Below are 17294 nucleotides of genomic sequence, written 5' to 3'. Positions count from 1 at the left end.
TTTTTTTTTTTTTTTTTTTTTTTTTTTTTTTTTTTGAGGCGGAGTCTCACTCTGTCGCCCGGACTGGAGTGCAGTGGCCGGATCCCAAGTTCTTATCTGGCATTTGGGTTCCTCTTTTTTTCTCAAATGTGGAAAGAACAAAGGCTGAGACTCAACTCCCTGTTTTGTCTATAACAATTCAGGCAGGACTCACTCCAAGAAACATGATGAAAAAACATTTTAGAAGTCCTTTAGGAACAATTTAGACCAAGGCCATCATTGCCTCTCCTGAACATTTTCACATTTTCAAAACGAGCAATACAAAGCAGATTATTTTCTTAATTATGCCTCCCTCTTAGGTTTACAGTATAAAATTGGATTAATTGAAGATTCTAAAGAGAAACAAATTTTTATACTCCATAGAATATCATTCCGTTATCTCATGTACTCTGTGGTGGATTAAAGATGACTGCAAATTCTTTGACACTCTTTTCCATCGAGAGTCTGTTTGTTCTCCCCTTGAATCTGGACAGAACTGTGATGTCTTTGGATAAAAGAATATGATAGAAATGTTGCTATTCATTATAGATCTAGTCTTTAAGAGCACTGACATCTTCTCATTGGTCTTACAGAGTCTTCAGCTGCCATGAAAGGTCTCTGAATACCCTAAGGCTGCCATATTGGTAAAAGCCTAAACCATGCAGAGAGGTCCTGGAGAATGAGAAACCGTATGGACAGAGTTAGAGAAGACACCACACAGACACACCCAATAAACACAGATGTGTGAGGCACATAAGTGATGGGGACAACTTGGAAGTGGACCCCCCTCCCGGCCCCCACCCTGGCTCCAGTCAGCCACCCGAGCTGACATTGCATGGATCAGGGCCAGCCATCCAAATGTCTGACACACAAAATTGTGATAAAAATGGAATGGTTGTTTTGAGCCATTAAATTTTAATGAGGCAGTAGAGAACCAAAACAAACTCCATTGAGGTCTCCATAATGTTTAACAGTTGAAGAGATAATTTTTCCTTGAAAACCAGTAACAGTGCAATAGCATTATAGTCTGTATACTTTTTGCCTGTCTTACCACTGACTATCTTTTGCTTTATGTACTATTTGTATTTTATCTCTCCTTGAAGGTAGAAGTCTGTAGCATTCTCAGCAGTGCCTTTCATGTACTAAGTACCCAGAAACTTATTGCTTTGTTTGAAGATGTACTGGGGAGTGACACTGGAGAAGGATTAGGAAAGGAAATAGATAGATCACCCCAGCCAACTGTGATGTTCTCTGACTTCCACAAATTACAGAATCTTGTACCTTGTGTTATGTCTTCTATTGTTTCCTATGATTGTCTTTTCATTTATGTTTGTTTGTCTCCTCAGCCAGATTTCAAGTGCCCTGAGAGCAGACATTATTAAGAGACTTTTGTCTTCTGATCATTTCTGGCATAGATTTGGGCTCACGAAATCTATTCAGTAAGTAGTTGTCTCAAAAGCAGACATGACTCAGCATTGTAATAAAAATGAGAAGCTGGAAAAAATTTTACCAAAGAGCTAATTCTAAGGGGAGATGAGTGTAAGGCAGACTGAGAAATCCAGAAATCTAGACTTAAAGTGAGTTCAGGAAAATGGTGCCTCTGCAGCAGTAAGTATATGTGGCTGAGAATATCAAAGTTACCAAGAAAGGGAGCAACCTTGTGCAGTGTCAACAAGGAGGCAGACATGCCTTGGGGAGTAAGCAGAATGATACACTGGGTGGATTGATTTGAATGCAATCCAGTGTTTAGGTGTTAGATTGGGAAGCCTCTTTGGTAAACTTCATTGCCTTTCCATTGCTCAGTGTTCTGGAGCTAGCTTGTTATTTTGGATTCCTTCTCATCACAGCTAGAAGACATATGTGCTGCTGTCATTTGCACATGATGGCTTTGCTGCTGTGAGACGAAGGCATCTTGTCAGTGTCCTGGGATTGAGATCTTTTGTTGGTGGATGTTGATGAGGGAGCTCTTGGTAGGAAAGAGGCAAAGTCACTTAAAGTTCAACAAAGCAAATTTTTAAGCAAAAGTGGTTCCTGGATGACAGGGAAATAAAAGTCTTTGTGGAGGTGTTTACTTAAAGCTTACTGTCTGAAGGGATCAAACATGGAACCTGTCAAGACTTCCAAATTTTGAACTGACAGAAAATACAACATATCTCTAGTATCTCCATGGATTAAGAAAATTCCATAGAAATTTATATTACCAGGGACAAAGATGAGGTAAGTAGATCTTATTCAGATCTTGGCTGGAGACTTAACTACAGTATATTTCCTTTTTTGCTCTCTTCTCTTAAAACATGCACACTCTATCATACACACACAGGTCTGTTTGCTGGCTACAGTTCTTCCACATGGCCTAAAAATCTGATGTTTGATTTTAATTCCTTTATGAAAACACTCTCTATTTTTATGATGCAAATATACATGGGTGTTGGGGGGAGTAACAAAAAAAGACCTCAGTTATTCACATCTTCATGGGACTACATTATTGTGACCATGATAATTAATTTTAGATGTCAACTTGAGGGGATTAAAGAATATTCAGATAGTTGGTAAAGCACTATTTCTGGGTGTCTGAAGGTATTTCCAGAAGAGACTGGCATGTGAATCCATGGGCTGAGTAAGGAAGATATGCCCTCTCCCAGAAGCTGGGACCCACTTCTTCTCCTACCCTGAGACATCAGAACTCCAGGTTATCAGGCTTTTGGACTCAGAGATTTGTACCAGTTTCCCACCCCAACCCCTTGGATTCGCAGGACTTTGACTTCAGATTGAGAGTTTTACCATCAATTTCCCTGGTTCTCAGGCCTCTTCCCAATCTAACACCTAAACATTGGATTGCATTCAAGTCAATCCACCCAATATATCATTCTGCTTACTCCCCAAGGCACGTCTGTGTCCTTATTGACACAGGCATGTCAGGCCTCTTGCTTGGACTGAGAGTTAGACCAATGGCCTCCCTGATTCTGAAGCTTTCAAGTTTGGACCAAGCCATGCTATAGCTTCCCTGGTTCTCCAGATTGCAGATAGTCTATCATGGACTCCTCAGTCTCCATAGTCATGTGAGCCAATGCCCCTAAGAAATTCTCTCTTCTCTTATTTCCTTGAGCAGTGGTTCATAGTTCTCCTTGAAGAGGTCCTTCACATCCCTTATAAGATGTATTCCTAGGTATTTTTATTCTTTCTGTAGCCATTGTGAATGGTAGTTCACTCATGATTTGGCCCTCTGTTTGTCTATTGTTGGTGTATAGGAATACTTGTGAGTTTTGCACATTGAGTTTGTATCCTGAGACTTTGCTGAAGTTGTTTATCAGCTTAAGGAGATTTTGGGCAGAGATGATGGGGTTCTCTAAATATACAATCATGTCGTCTCTCTGCAAACAGAGACAATTTGACTTCCTCTCTTCATATTTGAATACCCTTTATTTCTTTCTCTTGCCTGATTGTCCTGACCAGAACTTCCAACACTATGTTGAAGAAGAGTGGTGAGAGGGCATCTTTGTATTGGGCCGGTTTTCAAAGGGAAAGCTTCCAGCTTTTGCTCATTCAGTATGATATTGGCTAGGGGTTTGTCATAAATAGCTCTTATTATTTTGAGATACGTTCTCTCAATACCTAGATTATTGAGAGTTTTTAGCATGAAGTGGTGTTGAATTTTGTTGAAGGCCTTTTCTGCATCTATTGAGATAATCATGTGGTTTTTGTCATTGGTTCTGTTTATGTGTTGGATTACTTTTATTGATTTGCATATGTTGAACCAGCCTTGCATCCCAGTGATGAAGCCGGCATGATCGTAGTGGATAAGCTTTTTGATGTGTTGCTGGATTTGGTTTGCCAGTATTTTATTGAGAATTTTTCGCATCGATGTTCATCAGGGATATTGGCCTGAAATTTTCTTTTTTTCTTTCTTTTTTTTTGTCTCTGCCATGTTTTGGTATCAGGATGATGCTGGCTTCATAAAATGAGTTAGGGAGGAGTCCCTCTTTTTTCTATCATTTGGAATAGTTTCAGAAGGAATGGTACAAGCTCCTTTTTGTACCTCTGGTAGAATTTGGCTGTGAATCTGTCTGGTCCTGGGTGTTTTTTGGTTGGTAGGCTATTAATTACTGCCTCAATTTCAGAACTTGTTATTGGTCTATTCAATGATTCAACTTCTTCCTGGTTTAGTCTTGGGAAGGGTGTATGTGTCCAGGAATTTATCCATTTCTTCTGGATTTTCTAGTTTATTTGCCTAGAGGTGTTTATAGTATTCTCTGATGGTAGTTTGTATTTCTGTGGGATCAGTGGTGGTATCTCCTTTATCATTTTTTATTGTGTCTATTTGATTATTCTCTTTTCTTCTTCATTAGTCTGGCTCACAGTCTATCTATTTTGTTATTCTCTTCCAAAAGCCAGCTCCTGGATTCACTGATGTTTTTGAGGGTTTTTTTCATGTCTCTGTGTCCTTCAGTTATACCTAATGTAGATGATGGGTTGATGTGTGCAGTAAACCACCATGGCACATGTATACCTGTATAACAAACCTGCATGTTCTGCACATGTATCCCAGAACTTTAATAATAAAATCCCCTCTCCTCTCAATCTCTCTCTCTCTCTCGTTTCTGTCTTTGAAGAACCTTGACTAATACAATGGCTATTTCCTAAAGATAGGCTTAGAGAGAAGCCCAAAAAATAAATCATTACACAGTGAGGGGTATTTAGAATAGTTATTCTGGGCAACCATACTTCAAGGAGTAAAGGGAACCGTGGGATGGGATTAGATCTCAGAGCCTTGATAGTCAGGCAGAAGAGTTTAGGATTTACATGAGCAGAAGAATGGTTTTATTCAAAGGTGGATTTTTGTAAGATTAGTCTTGAGAACCTTGATACCAGCATATGGTGTGTGTTCAATAAATAGTTGGTAAACTAATGGAATGGGAAAGGATTGAGGGTAGGAAGGGGACAAAGTGGCTATTGCAGAAATTCAGGCCTAGGATGACAGAGGATGTCTCCTCCCACACTATCACTTCCCGTGTTAAAAGTCATTGTGTGATATGATGACAAGGATTTATTAGGCATCTGCTGTATATTACTATAGCCATTTATGAAAATTTCTGCAGTGCTTATTTTACTGGGAAGTAACATTCATCCCTTGGCCAGATGCATTACAGTAGATACTCTTTTTTGTTTTTACATATATTTCTTACCCCTTGCCAGACACACAGTAGGTGTTTAATCAGCATCCACTAAATGTATGTCATGTAAGACTTGATGCCTTCAATGAGTACTTGAGAATGTTTATTTACTTATTCCTGCCCTTGTGAATGTTTACTTACTTATTCCTGCCCTTACTTATTCCTGCCCTTGTGCCTGGAACTGGTGGGCTGGAAAAGGGGGGAGGGGTAGTTGTGGGCTGGTGTTTTTAAACTTTATCTTTCAGGCTGGTCTGTTCTAATGATTTTGGTCTTTCTTATACAAATACCACTTTTAACATTGCAATGCATGCTATATTCAGACAGTGAGTAGTTTTGAGAATTTAAATCCTGAAAAGACCAATGGAGACCCCATGGGATTATGACTTGCACAGAAGAGATTTGGTAATTTAAAATTGTTTCAACATTGTTAGGACTTTGTTTTGAGATACAGAGTAGCAACAGAGACTGCATGGGTAGGAAGGTAGTAAGAGGCCGAGGCAGGAGTTAAAAAGCACTCTGTGCCCCATTTAATAAAGTGCGTTATAGCCAGTGCCACAAATTTGATTTGAACAATTTCTATTTTTCCCAGCAAAGATGTTATTACAGGTCAATCATTTCCATAAGTGAGAGCACATTTCTGGTGTATACTACACTGACAGATGGCTAGAAGACCTCTCTTTCATGATCCCAGGCTGGATAAAAAAGCAATTTACTATCTATAGAACTGTGGGTACACTGGTAATGGAAGAGAATCATTCTTATACAAATAACTCAGTGTTTGAATCTGAACTATCAAATGAATCTGAGCTATAGCCAAATCAATTTGATAAACCATCAGAATATGATTGTACTGGCTCCAGTCTGCAAAGGCAATGCATTAAATTTTCCCCACAGGAAACTGTTTCCCAAAGAAACAGCAATTGCTCGATTGCTTAAAAAAAACAACCTTGAGTGAGTTCAGAATATCAGGTAAAAACTCAGATGGCTGCTGATGTTCAAGGTCAAGACTCACAAGGGGGAAATGAGGATGCCGAGCTGCTCCTCTGAAGCTTGTTTGTGTGCGGCTGGCTTTCTCTGCATCTGTCTGTCTTTGCAATGGAACAGTGCACCCGTGCACCCCAAGGTGTTCAGAGGTTCCCTATTCTTCACTCAACTAGAAATTTTGTCTTCAGGAAAGGAACTATCATCAGTTTGAGTGTGTGCCCCTTAGTTTTCTTTAGAATTCCTTGCATATATCCATTGGGGAAAAAGGCCTGAGCCAGTGACGGGGGAAGATTCACCACAGTTGGCTTGTGGAGGAGATATTTGGGAGACTGAGCAAGGATTCTCAATTCCCATCAGTTTCACTAGCAGCATCAGTTTCACTAGGAAGATTTTAGAGATACAAGTTATCAGGCCTCAACCCTGACCTACTGTATCAAAAATGCTAAAGGTAGGGGCTGGGTGTTATGACTCACGCCTGTAATTCCAGTGCTTTGGGAGTCCAAGGCAGGAGAATCACTTGAGGCCAGGAGTTTGAGATCAGCCTTGGCAATGTAGTGAGACCCTGTCTCTACAACAATAACAGAAATGGCCAGGTGTGGTGGTGCACGCTTGTAGTCCCAGCTACTCAGAAGGCCGAGGCAGGAGGATCGCTAGAGTTCAGGAGTTTAAGGCTGCTGTGAGCTATGATGGCACCACCGTACTCCAGCATGAGTGATTTAAAAAATCCCCAAACACCCCCTCCCCCCCACACCAAAACCCATCCAACTCTGAAGATGCTGCTCTAGGGCAGCTGAGAACCACTCGCAGCTGAGGTGGCTCATAGCTGAGTCTACACTGGGAATTGCCCTCAGCTGACTTACTCCTCCCCAGGAGTTTGGCTCCTCCCCAGGGACAGCCTGCACCCAGTGATTCTTGATATGGAGGACTTGCCCCTTACCTTAATTCAGTACAACTTTGAAGGACCGCCTTAACTCCAGATCTCCCCATGGGATCAGCTGAGCCTTTTGCTGCAAATGCATTACCCTGATTCTGCTTCCATCAAGCATTCTCTGTACATTCTGAGAGCACCCTCCAGTAAACCTCCTGCATGCAGATATATCACAGTCTTTTTGTGTGTGTGTGGGAGTGGGGACAGCAATCTGACCCAAGGTACAGTCAAGGTCAGCATGATCTGCACCTACTGTGATCTGAATAGCCTACGCATAGTCCTATTCTCACCTCTCACCTCGTCACCTGAGTGGGCTGGTCTACTGGACACCTGCACAAGCACCTCTCAGGCCAGGCTTTAGATGGTTTAGTGTATCTGGTTGCAGAAGTGGGATGTGGAATAGGTTATTCGTCTTCTTGCATCTCAAGTCAGTAGGAGGAGAGGCTTGAAGAACATCTATGGACTAACCTGAAAGCCCCAGAAAGGGTGGCTTGATGTTAAGGTGAACAATTCTTTTGGCCCCAGAGGGAGGAGAGGAAATTAGCAATTGTAGGCCGGGCTTCCAGCCAGGATCCTGCACTGAGGTGAATATATGTGGGAATGTATTACCACTCTCTACCTTTTTAAGTCATGGAGAGTGCTTCCTAATTCCATGGAATTTCTGTAAATTTTATTCACTTAATTCTAGACAGATGTGTTCCTGTGGTAAGATAGATAAAACAATGGGCCTATAACTTGAGGACCATGCAGAATTGCTTCCGATGCTTTCACAGAGGCTCTCTTCTTGTCTGCATTCACAGTGGGGCTGTATTCTTATGAGATACATTGTGCAGTGTCTTAGCCTGGAATCTGCTTGTGCAACCTCAGGAGATGTTCTTCTGTGCCATGTTTATGTAACATTGACTGGTGTTCTTAGACTGGGAGGCTGGTGTTAATAGTTATTTTCCTCTCTATTTTAACTCACAACCAGTTGCAGGGGGCCTCACCGAATAACTTTTAGATGTTGAATTAAACATATTTATGGCAACATGTTATGGTAGGAACACATGGAATGGGAGGCAGAAGACCTAGTTTCTGGTCCAGACTCTGCCCCTTCTAGTTGCAGTGTGATCTTGAACAGATCACTTCCCTCCTCTGGTTCTGATTTCTTCAGCTGGATAATGAAGGAGTGCGGGGATCTCATCCAACTTCACTATTCTCAGGAGCAGGTAGTAGGTTAAGATGCTATAGATTCAATATTGTACTTGGTACAGGTCACATATGGAAACCCACCCATCACTTAAATATTCTTCCATGAACAGATAGAGATGCCTACTTAGGAACATTCAACACTTTTAGGGCTTTTTGCTAAGTGAAACTGACATGCTGCTATTGTGGGGGTCAAAGACATCAAAAGTACTTGTCAAAATTCATTTGTCTCCCAAGCACTCTAAGAACAGGGAACATGAACTAAGCAGTACAAGTTTTGAGTATTTTGTATACTTGAGTGCACTTGAGTCCGTGGACTATATGCCCAACACTCCCCATTTGTTAGCCCTGGGTCCTTCCTTGTACTTCATAGATATATCATGACTTGATATATTAAGTTGTATATTTAATGTATTGCCTGACTCCTCTCTATCCTCACCCCCAATAAGAATATAAGCTTTCTATGAGGAAGAACTTTCCTTTGTTCCCTGCATGGCACAGGATCAGTCCTGCTTAAAAATGTATTTGATGAGTGAAAAAATATGTGTTTGTGTTTTATGCTTCAAAAAATATTAGGAAATAGGTATTTTTTGGCCGTTTTTTAGGTGAGGAAACTGAGGCTTAGAGAGGTAAGAATGGATCTAAACCAAGGAAGTCTGCTCTATATTTCTGCTTTAATCACACTGATACTCCATTTGCATAGGTTGCCTATCTCAAGCCAGGCAGTCTCAAATAATCTTTGAACATGGTCAGGATGATAAATCTACCCCAAAGTGTATATTTATTTCTTCAAAGCAGCAGAATCTCACGTACGGATCACAACACACCCTTTATCATTACTAATAAATATTCAAAATTCTGACTTTCCATACCAGGTCTAATTCTAGAGGTATACAGGCTCCAGCCTGAAGGAGAATATTAGCTATTTGGTGAAGACAAAAGTGACGCATATAGATGGTTGGTGGGTAGGTGGGTAGATAACCACACATGGTAGCTTATGCCAACTGCCAAATAAGACGTTCAGGTGGGTGGCTCCTAAATGCCTGACTTGACTTCAGGCAGATTACGTAAGGATCCTTTAGTAAAATTGTAGATTTATTAACATGCTTATCTATTTCTCTGCTCACCATTCCTTCTTGTACCTCATTCTCTCCTTTTGGGTTCCTTTCTTCATTCTTGAAGTACTTTCTTCAGTAAATGTAGTAGGTCTTGCTTAGAGGCCAGGAACATATTTTAAAAGCCTTTTGTGATTGTGATGCAGATTGTCCCCCCACCAAAGAAGCCATAAAGGCCATGAGAGCCACGGGAAGAAGTCACTGATGGCAAGGTTGTCAGAGAGACTTGTGGAGGTAGAACTTTGGAATGATCTTTGATGGAAGGGGAAGTGTAGGCAAGAAGAGAAGATGGGAATGCCACTTTTGGAGGGAAAGATGGAAGTAAGGAAATGACAAGAGGAGAGGTGCTGATGCAGGGCTATGAGGCACAGAGTGTATCCCAAGGGATTTGGAAAGAGGATCCGAAAATAATGTATATATAGGTCTCATTGGATTGAAGGAAGCTCCTGGGTGTTGAGGATGATGGAGAATTGTGCTTTCCTTTCCAGGGAAGAGACACATAGTCAAGTGGTTGTGGGTCTGTACCATGAGTTAGATCAGTTTAAATCCCTGCTGTAACTCTTGTATAACCTTGAGTGAGTGAATTAACCTCTCCAGGGAAGCCAGTTTTTGCTTCTGTAAAATGGGAATAAGAGGTCCTACCATAGGGGTTGATTATAAGGATTAAACAAGAAAATGCATCTTAGCTTCTTAGAACATCATCTGACACTCTGTGCATGCTCATTACATGTTATTATTAGTGTTGCTTTTTTATGGAGAGTTAGACCTTGGATAAGCCTTAAATTGTCTCTCTAAATCTTGGCACATGACATGAATAAAAATTGAACTTGATGGCCAGTCCTGCCTTGGAAGCTTCTCCCCTAGCTCCAGAGAGTTGACTTCTAACTTACACAAACTGAGCTCTTACATACAGAAATGGGGAAAGCTACTCACAGAATGACTGGTCCAGAGGCTCCGTGGAAAACATCATTAGGCAATTCTTCTAAATTATTATTATCGCTTAGATTCCTGGGGATGGGGTTGAGGAAAGAAGAAGGAAAACACAAAGCCACATAAATATTGCTGTTAAAGGAGCCATTTCCCTTTAAATGGGCTGGAAGAACAGTCAGGGCTACTTACAGCTCATCTAGTTGGGTTCCATTGAATGCACAGTTGTGTATTTTTTGAATCCCATTCTTATTCAGCCATCTGAAATACAAGGCCTATTAAAAAACCAATAATCTCAGATTCAAACAATACAGGGGTTTCATAATTGGAAGCACTGAGCAAGGGCAGACAGCACAGGTTAGAGGCATAAAGAAAATGCCACCTTTAAAGCCTGGGGACATGGGTGGGAGGAAGACTGATTTATTGCTGTATAATCTTTTGTAACTTTTGAAGTTTGTATTATGTGCATGTATTACCTATTCAAAGGAATAAATGAAATTTAAGTTTGAAAAGGCACACTTAGGCAGAGCAGCCTGGATTCTATAACTAAGGTCTTTACACACATCATTTGTATGTAGAGAAGCAATGGGGGGAGCGACAGATCTTTCTCATCCTGAAGGACAGGAATCGTACAATTATTGAACAAGTGTTTATAAGACAGAGAAAGAACATTTTGTGTCACCTTTCTCTAAGGCCTGAAGCCTTTCACCCATGATCACCCACAGCAGCAGGCCTGGCTGTCATCAAAAGTGATCTAATTAAGTTGTCAGACAACCTGAACATCTCCTGTGACCCATAGGGACCTGGTTATTGGAGGTTTGTGGAGGTGGCTCTGGGTTAAGCCAGAAAGGAAGATAAATCAATTACAGAGAATGTGGGCTGTAGCAGGGCAAGGTGATGTGAATGGGCATGGAAGGAGGTTCTGGGGGAGGTGGAGATGGGTGTAGAACAGCCATCCTGATTGCGCTAAGAAGGTCAGTGAGCAGGGTTCCCTGGACAGTGGAGCCCAAGGACACCTTGGGCTACAGCTCTGCCTTGCTCTGCTCCTGAGTGGATCTGAAAGCAAAAACAGATACCAAGGTCAGGAGAGCTTAGCCCAAAGAGCCTCTGACCACCTGTTCCTGTTTTGCTGTCAGGTTCTTTACCCTGTCTGGCTTAGTGGGTTTGCAAATAACACTGTTCAGAAAACTGACCCAGAGAAGCTCCTGTGTGTCCAGGACTCTTTCCTGGCCTGCCATGGGCAGCCAGAAAACACTTAAAGTCACAGCAGAACAACTGTATGTCTTTTTCCTCCTCTTGAAAACTAATTAGCTAAAGAAATCCAGACAGGGGCAATGTAAATCTTTTAAAACATCCACAACCAGTTGGTGGGTTCTGATGGCAAAGAAGTTGCTATGCACCCCCATGCCATTTGAGAAAGCTTCTCCCAGGCACATCCGGACTCCTGACTGTTGCAGGATAGTGGAAGTTGCTGGGGCAGCTGTGGGATGTGGACCCCTGGGGGATTTGGATCAAATACAGCATTCAGCAAACTTTTTCTGTAAAGGGCCTGATAATAAAGTTTAGGTTTTATGGGCCAAAAGGCAAAAATAAAAAATATTATGTAAGTGCTTTAGGTACTTATAAAACAATTTCCACAATTTTTTATTGACCAAATTCATAGTGTAATAATTTTTTTTTTTGTAATATAGGTCTAATATTAAGAGAATTTTTACTGGGGGATAACATTTTGCTTAACTTAGATCCAATGTTAGTGTTTCCTGTCTTAGCTCATGAGCTGGATTTGGCCACTGGGTTATATGTAGTTGGCTGATCCTTAATCCATACAGGCTCCACCTATTTGCCTGTCGATTAGATAATTGATATTTCTTGCATATAACTGTTCTGTAAATCGATGTTGCTATAATCAAATAAAACATAAACTAATTTTAAATAATTATTGTATTCAAATATCCCTTTGTCTTTATGGATTATCTCAATCAACAGATACCATCATGTGGGGAGGAGGATGGTATTTCATGCTATCAACAGTGGATCATCACACACATAAAAATTTATGTTCAGAACTGCTGTCCTTGGGTTTACGTTAGTCTGTGGGAATCTAAAACTAGTAACAAAGGGAAACCGACATTTATTACACGCACCCCTGGTCTCTTAAGAGAGGAAGTACCTATATGAAAACCAGATGATGATGATGATGATGACTACAACAACCTGGGCAGAGCATCAATTAAGGAATAACTGCATCACAGGCTTATCTTAACCCTTTTGTGTCCTTGGGAACGAGGCCAGTGTGCTCACTCAGCAGAGGCTCAGGAAGCTACAGAAGCACACTCTGCTCTCACCCTAAAGAGTAGAGGTGCTGGGGACTTGGCCCTTTAAAACTCATTGAGGGGCAGGCAAGGGAGATGGGCTGACTGAGGAACAGAGGAAACATGTATGAAGCAGGCCTCTCCTGAGGCCAGAGTGTGCTGGGAGCTGTCATGCATGTCACCTCATTTTATTTCTTCTGAATTAGGACATTCTCCTGGCTGGCCATAGCTGGGTGCTTTCCCCATTCAGGCACTCTGCTTACCTGGGCTCAGTGCGGGTTGGGAAGGGCTCAGAAGCCTCTACATAGTGGGTTTTTATTGCTCACTTCTCTGATTCACTAGGCTAGTGTCTGATAATTCTTCATTGCTGGTTGCTTTAAAAATATATTTACTTTTAGAACAGGGCCTCAGAATTTTTTTCTACTTTCAGTTTCAGGGGAGCATGTACAGGTTTTTTACATAGGTAGTCTGCATGTCATGGGGTTTGGTGTACAAATAATTCCATCACCTAGGTGATAAGTGTAGTACCCAATAGATATTTTTTCTGATCCTCTCGCTCCTCCCTCAAGTAGGCCCCAGTGTCTGTTGTTCCCTTCCTAGAATCCATGTGTTCTCATTGTTTAGTTCTTACTTATAAGAGAGAACATGTGGTATTTAGTTTTCTGTTCCTGTGTTAGTTTGCTTAGAATATCTATCCATGTTGCTGCAAAGGATATGATCTTGTTCTTTTTTATAGCTGTGTAGTATTCCCAGAATTTTGAAAATGGCTATCCATAGAATACTTTGACAGTCTCAGTGCCGTTTGCCATGCTTTTTTTTTTTTTTTCCTGAGTGTGCGTAAATGTCCCCATAGGAAGAAAGCACCCCTGCATCGAAGCTGCTAAACTAGAAATGATTGGAGACTTAAGTTGTGTTAAGTATGAATTACATGATTTTATTGTCTATGGATTAAAGGACAGCCAAAATAAGAACAATAGATACTGTTTCCACAAAAGTGAATTTATCTTTTAGAGAGATGTTTGAGAAACATTCACTCTTTAAAGAAAACTCCTTTCCTGAAAAGTATGTTCCTAAATTCTGAGAAATTAGGGTCCATGAACAGGAGTTAGGAAAAAGCAGACAGGATCTATATGTTTCTTTTGTAGCTTTGAGTTTGCAAAGCTATGTCAGAAGTTCTTATTTCCTCGGGTTCTTTGCCTCTACTTGGGGAGAGTTGAGACCAGGTCACTTAAAGTGCTTTGCCTTCTGTCTTACGGCTGGACAAAAAATCCGGTCAGTGATACTGTGAGAGCAATATAAACACACTATGCAAAGCTACAAGAATGATATGAGCACACTCCCACTTAATTATATATTTTCTATAAAAAATTGAATAAGTTTGCCACATTATAACATTTATTTTAAGTCTCTGTATTTAAAATGAACATAGATGAACATATTTTAAGAAAGATCCAAATAAACATAAACATCCAGGTATAACTGATTACATTTATCACTAATCTCCCTCTGTGAAGTAGCCCAGGAATCCTTTTACTGTTATATTTGTTTCACAATCCAGCAGGTCAATACAACTCATGTATTCACTTTTCCACAAGCTCTTTGTATTATTATTTTTTTAATTTTTATTTTTTATTTCTATTTTATTTTATTTTATTTATTTATTTTTGAGACGGAGTCTCACTCTGTTGCCCAGACTGGAGTGCAGTGATGCAATCTCGGTTCACTGCAAACTCCGCCTCCCTGGTTCAAGCGATTCCCCTGCCTCAGCCTCCTGAGTATCGGGGATTACAGACACCTGCCACCATGCCCAGCTAATTTTTTTTTTTTTTGTATTTTTAGTAGAGATGGGGTTTCACTGTATTAGATAGGATGGTCTTAACCTCCTGACCTCGTGATCCGCCCGCCTTGGCCTCCCAAAGTGCTTGGATTACAGGCGTGAGCCATCGCGCCTGACCAATTATTTTTATTTTTATAAAAGGCAGGTAGTCTTCATCGTCTTTATTATTCTGTTCCCTCTGCATGCCCCTTGCCAACTCCCTAGCTAACTACCCTCATCTTTAAAAGCCCATTTTAAAAACATTTTCTTAGCTTGCTTTCCCTTATTTAACTCTTCCTTTAACTCTCGCATCACAGACTAGTCAGATTAAATTATTCCTTCTTTACTCTTAGAATAAGTGCTTTTTTTTCCTTTGTATATCATTCATTCTGATTGCATTTTAGTTTATTCCTTTTGCTTTCTCTTTCTCACCCTTTCTGTACCCGATCACCTCATCTCAACACACACACACACCGCCCCCAACACCCTTCACTTCAAATATCATGAGCTTACGTGAAATGATTCAGTATCACTCACCTATAGCTTTTGTTCTAATTATGTATTTTGAATACATTCCTTTGATTTAATTGTATTGTTCCCTGCATACATTCCATTTCTATGCTAATCTGTTTTCAAACTTTTTCCATTGTTCTCTGTAATTAATTTACATCAAATACAGAGCTTAGCTTTACTCATCAAAGTGTCATAATCTGTACTATTTGTTTTTTCTTTTAACAGCTGGGTCTCTGAATCATATAATTGAAGAGGGCTAAAATTCTTTATGGACTGGAATTTACCGTTTGTACATATAGGCGTATTTTAAAAACTCATACTGTTGTATTTTTTAAAAAACACAACAATGTGTGAAATCAACAAAATGCTTTTCATATCTTACAGAAGTGATTGCAGTTACTGGGTCTCCAAATGCCATTCTGTGCATCTAACTTCCATGGATCCCAGGCATACTTAGGTAGCCCATACTGTCCTATTTCTTGGCCATCCTGGTGAGTGGATAAACTGCTACAGGGGCTACTGGCATAAATGACTAGAAGCTCTTTCATTAACCACACAGAGTGCATTTAAAAGGATTTCCCAAAAGTCGGAGAGAGGAACTCAAGCTCATTAAAAAATGTGATTGTTTTAAGATAATGAGAAGTCATCTCATGCTCAGCATGGGCCTCAGCAGGAGCTGCTTGACACAGCTATGAGGGAATTGCCTTATCTTCCTGATTGGGCCTCCTTCCTGATCTTTTTCTTGGGGCAACAAAAGCCTTACCAGGCAATAACTAGCTTTATTGATGCATGAGTTATTCTGTCCTTTGGAACAGATGTTGTATCACAGGGGACCATCATTCAAACAGCAATTTTAAATACTTGAATCACACCACAGAATCATAAATTATTAACATGACTCCACATTGTGATTCTGAAATGTAAAGACGAGAGAAAAACGCAGAACCGGAGAGTGATTTAAGTGGAGAAATGTCAAAGTTACCCAAACACAAAAGGAGCATCCAATTATGAGAAAGAGATCACTAAATGAAAAATCAAATATTACTCTGTTGGATTTATTTTTCCCCTTACTTACAGAATCACACTTTCAAAACTCAGCCCCATGAAAGAATTTCTTTCAATTGTGTGGATGTTTATGTTATCTTGAATGTCTCTAGAAGAAAGTACAGACAAATAAGATATTTACATCAGCTCTACTCATGTAACCTTCCAACATTTAGTTTAACTGGCATGATGTGGTCTTTAGCTGAGGTAATGTATTAATATAATTAGTTGTTGTTAAGAAGATGGTCAGCTCATCAGCTCAAAGTTTGGAGAAAAAATTGTCTCTAATTTATCTTTAGTATGTTCTTACAAATGGAATTGCAGACATTCAGTGTCTTTTTTTTTTCTTTCTTTTTTATTTGAGACAGGGTCTTTTGCTCTGTCACCCAGGCTGGAGTGCAGTGGTGCCATCACAACTCACTGTAGCCTCAACCTCCCAGGCTCAAGTGATCCTGCCACCTCAGCCTCCGGAATAGCTGGGACTACCTGTGTGCACCACCATGCCCAGCTGATTTTTGTATTTTTTCATAAAGTCAGGGTTTCACCATGTTGCCCAGGCTTGTCTCAAACCCTTGTGCTTAAGTGATCCGTCTGCCTTGGCTTCCCGAAGTGCTGGATTATAGCCATTGGTCACTGTGTGTGGCCCGCTTTTTTCTTCTGAAGGTTTTCTTAAATAATTTCACTTTAATGTAACAACACTTAAGTTGAGCTTTCACCTCCTGTCTAACTTCTTTGGTTATCTTAGTTGGGCCTTCTCCTCATGTCAACCCCCTTCTTACAACTAGTTTCCTTCTGACTATTTTCCTTGGGTCTCCGAATGGTTTTATCATTGATTTTTATTTTTCTGAATGAAAGGATGAGGAAAGTCTCATTTTCTGTTTGTATTCCTTATTTCCCCCATCAATCTTCCCTGTTAGGTCTGATCTAACATGTAGAAGTAAATATGGAAGTAACAGCTCTAGAAGTAATGTAGTGAACAGCTTGGAACAATTTGAGAAATTCTGAAAGATTTTCATATTTTCCTCTTTGTCTTCTCCCTCCCTGCTTAGCTCCTTCCTCTCTCCTTAACTCCTTACACCCCTTCCACATCTCTTCCTTTTGGATCTGTCCATATTCTTACAATTTCACTATTGGAGATAATTGCCATTATATGCTACCTTTCCTCTTCCTTTTTCAAAATACAAATACCTTGGGAAAAGGCAAACACAGCCTGTCATTAACTCTTTAATGTGAATGTATTAGATAGTTTCTTTGTGCCCAGGGCAGCATAGAAATTCT

General features: G+C 40.4%; 1 protein-coding gene across 2 annotated transcripts in view; it reads right to left on the bottom strand.

The window, feature by feature from the left end:
* The window catches only part of FSHR (follicle stimulating hormone receptor), a 187467-nt gene that overhangs the window by 10707 nt on the left and 159466 nt on the right, over nt 1-17294 (bottom strand). Inside the window, exons 6-8 of one of the 2 annotated variants that reach the window (XM_017885691.1) lie at nt 16048-16125; nt 10524-10592; nt 10338-10412 (exon numbers count right to left, since the gene is read on the bottom strand). In XM_017885691.1, coding sequence (XP_017741180.1) covers nt 10338-10412; nt 10524-10592; nt 16048-16125 — 222 coding nt within the window. The remainder of the gene's footprint in view (nt 1-10337; nt 10413-10523; nt 10593-16047; nt 16126-17294) is intronic. The other variant, XM_017885692.1, reaches the window with a different exon arrangement.

Source organism: Rhinopithecus bieti, unplaced genomic scaffold, assembly GCF_001698545.2.
Source record: "Rhinopithecus bieti isolate Rb0 unplaced genomic scaffold, ASM169854v2 scaffold_14700, whole genome shotgun sequence".
In the NCBI taxonomy this organism is placed as follows: Eukaryota; Metazoa; Chordata; class Mammalia; order Primates; family Cercopithecidae; genus Rhinopithecus; species Rhinopithecus bieti.
Note: the sequence above shows the minus strand (reverse complement) of the source record. Positions and strands in the feature narration are given on the sequence as shown.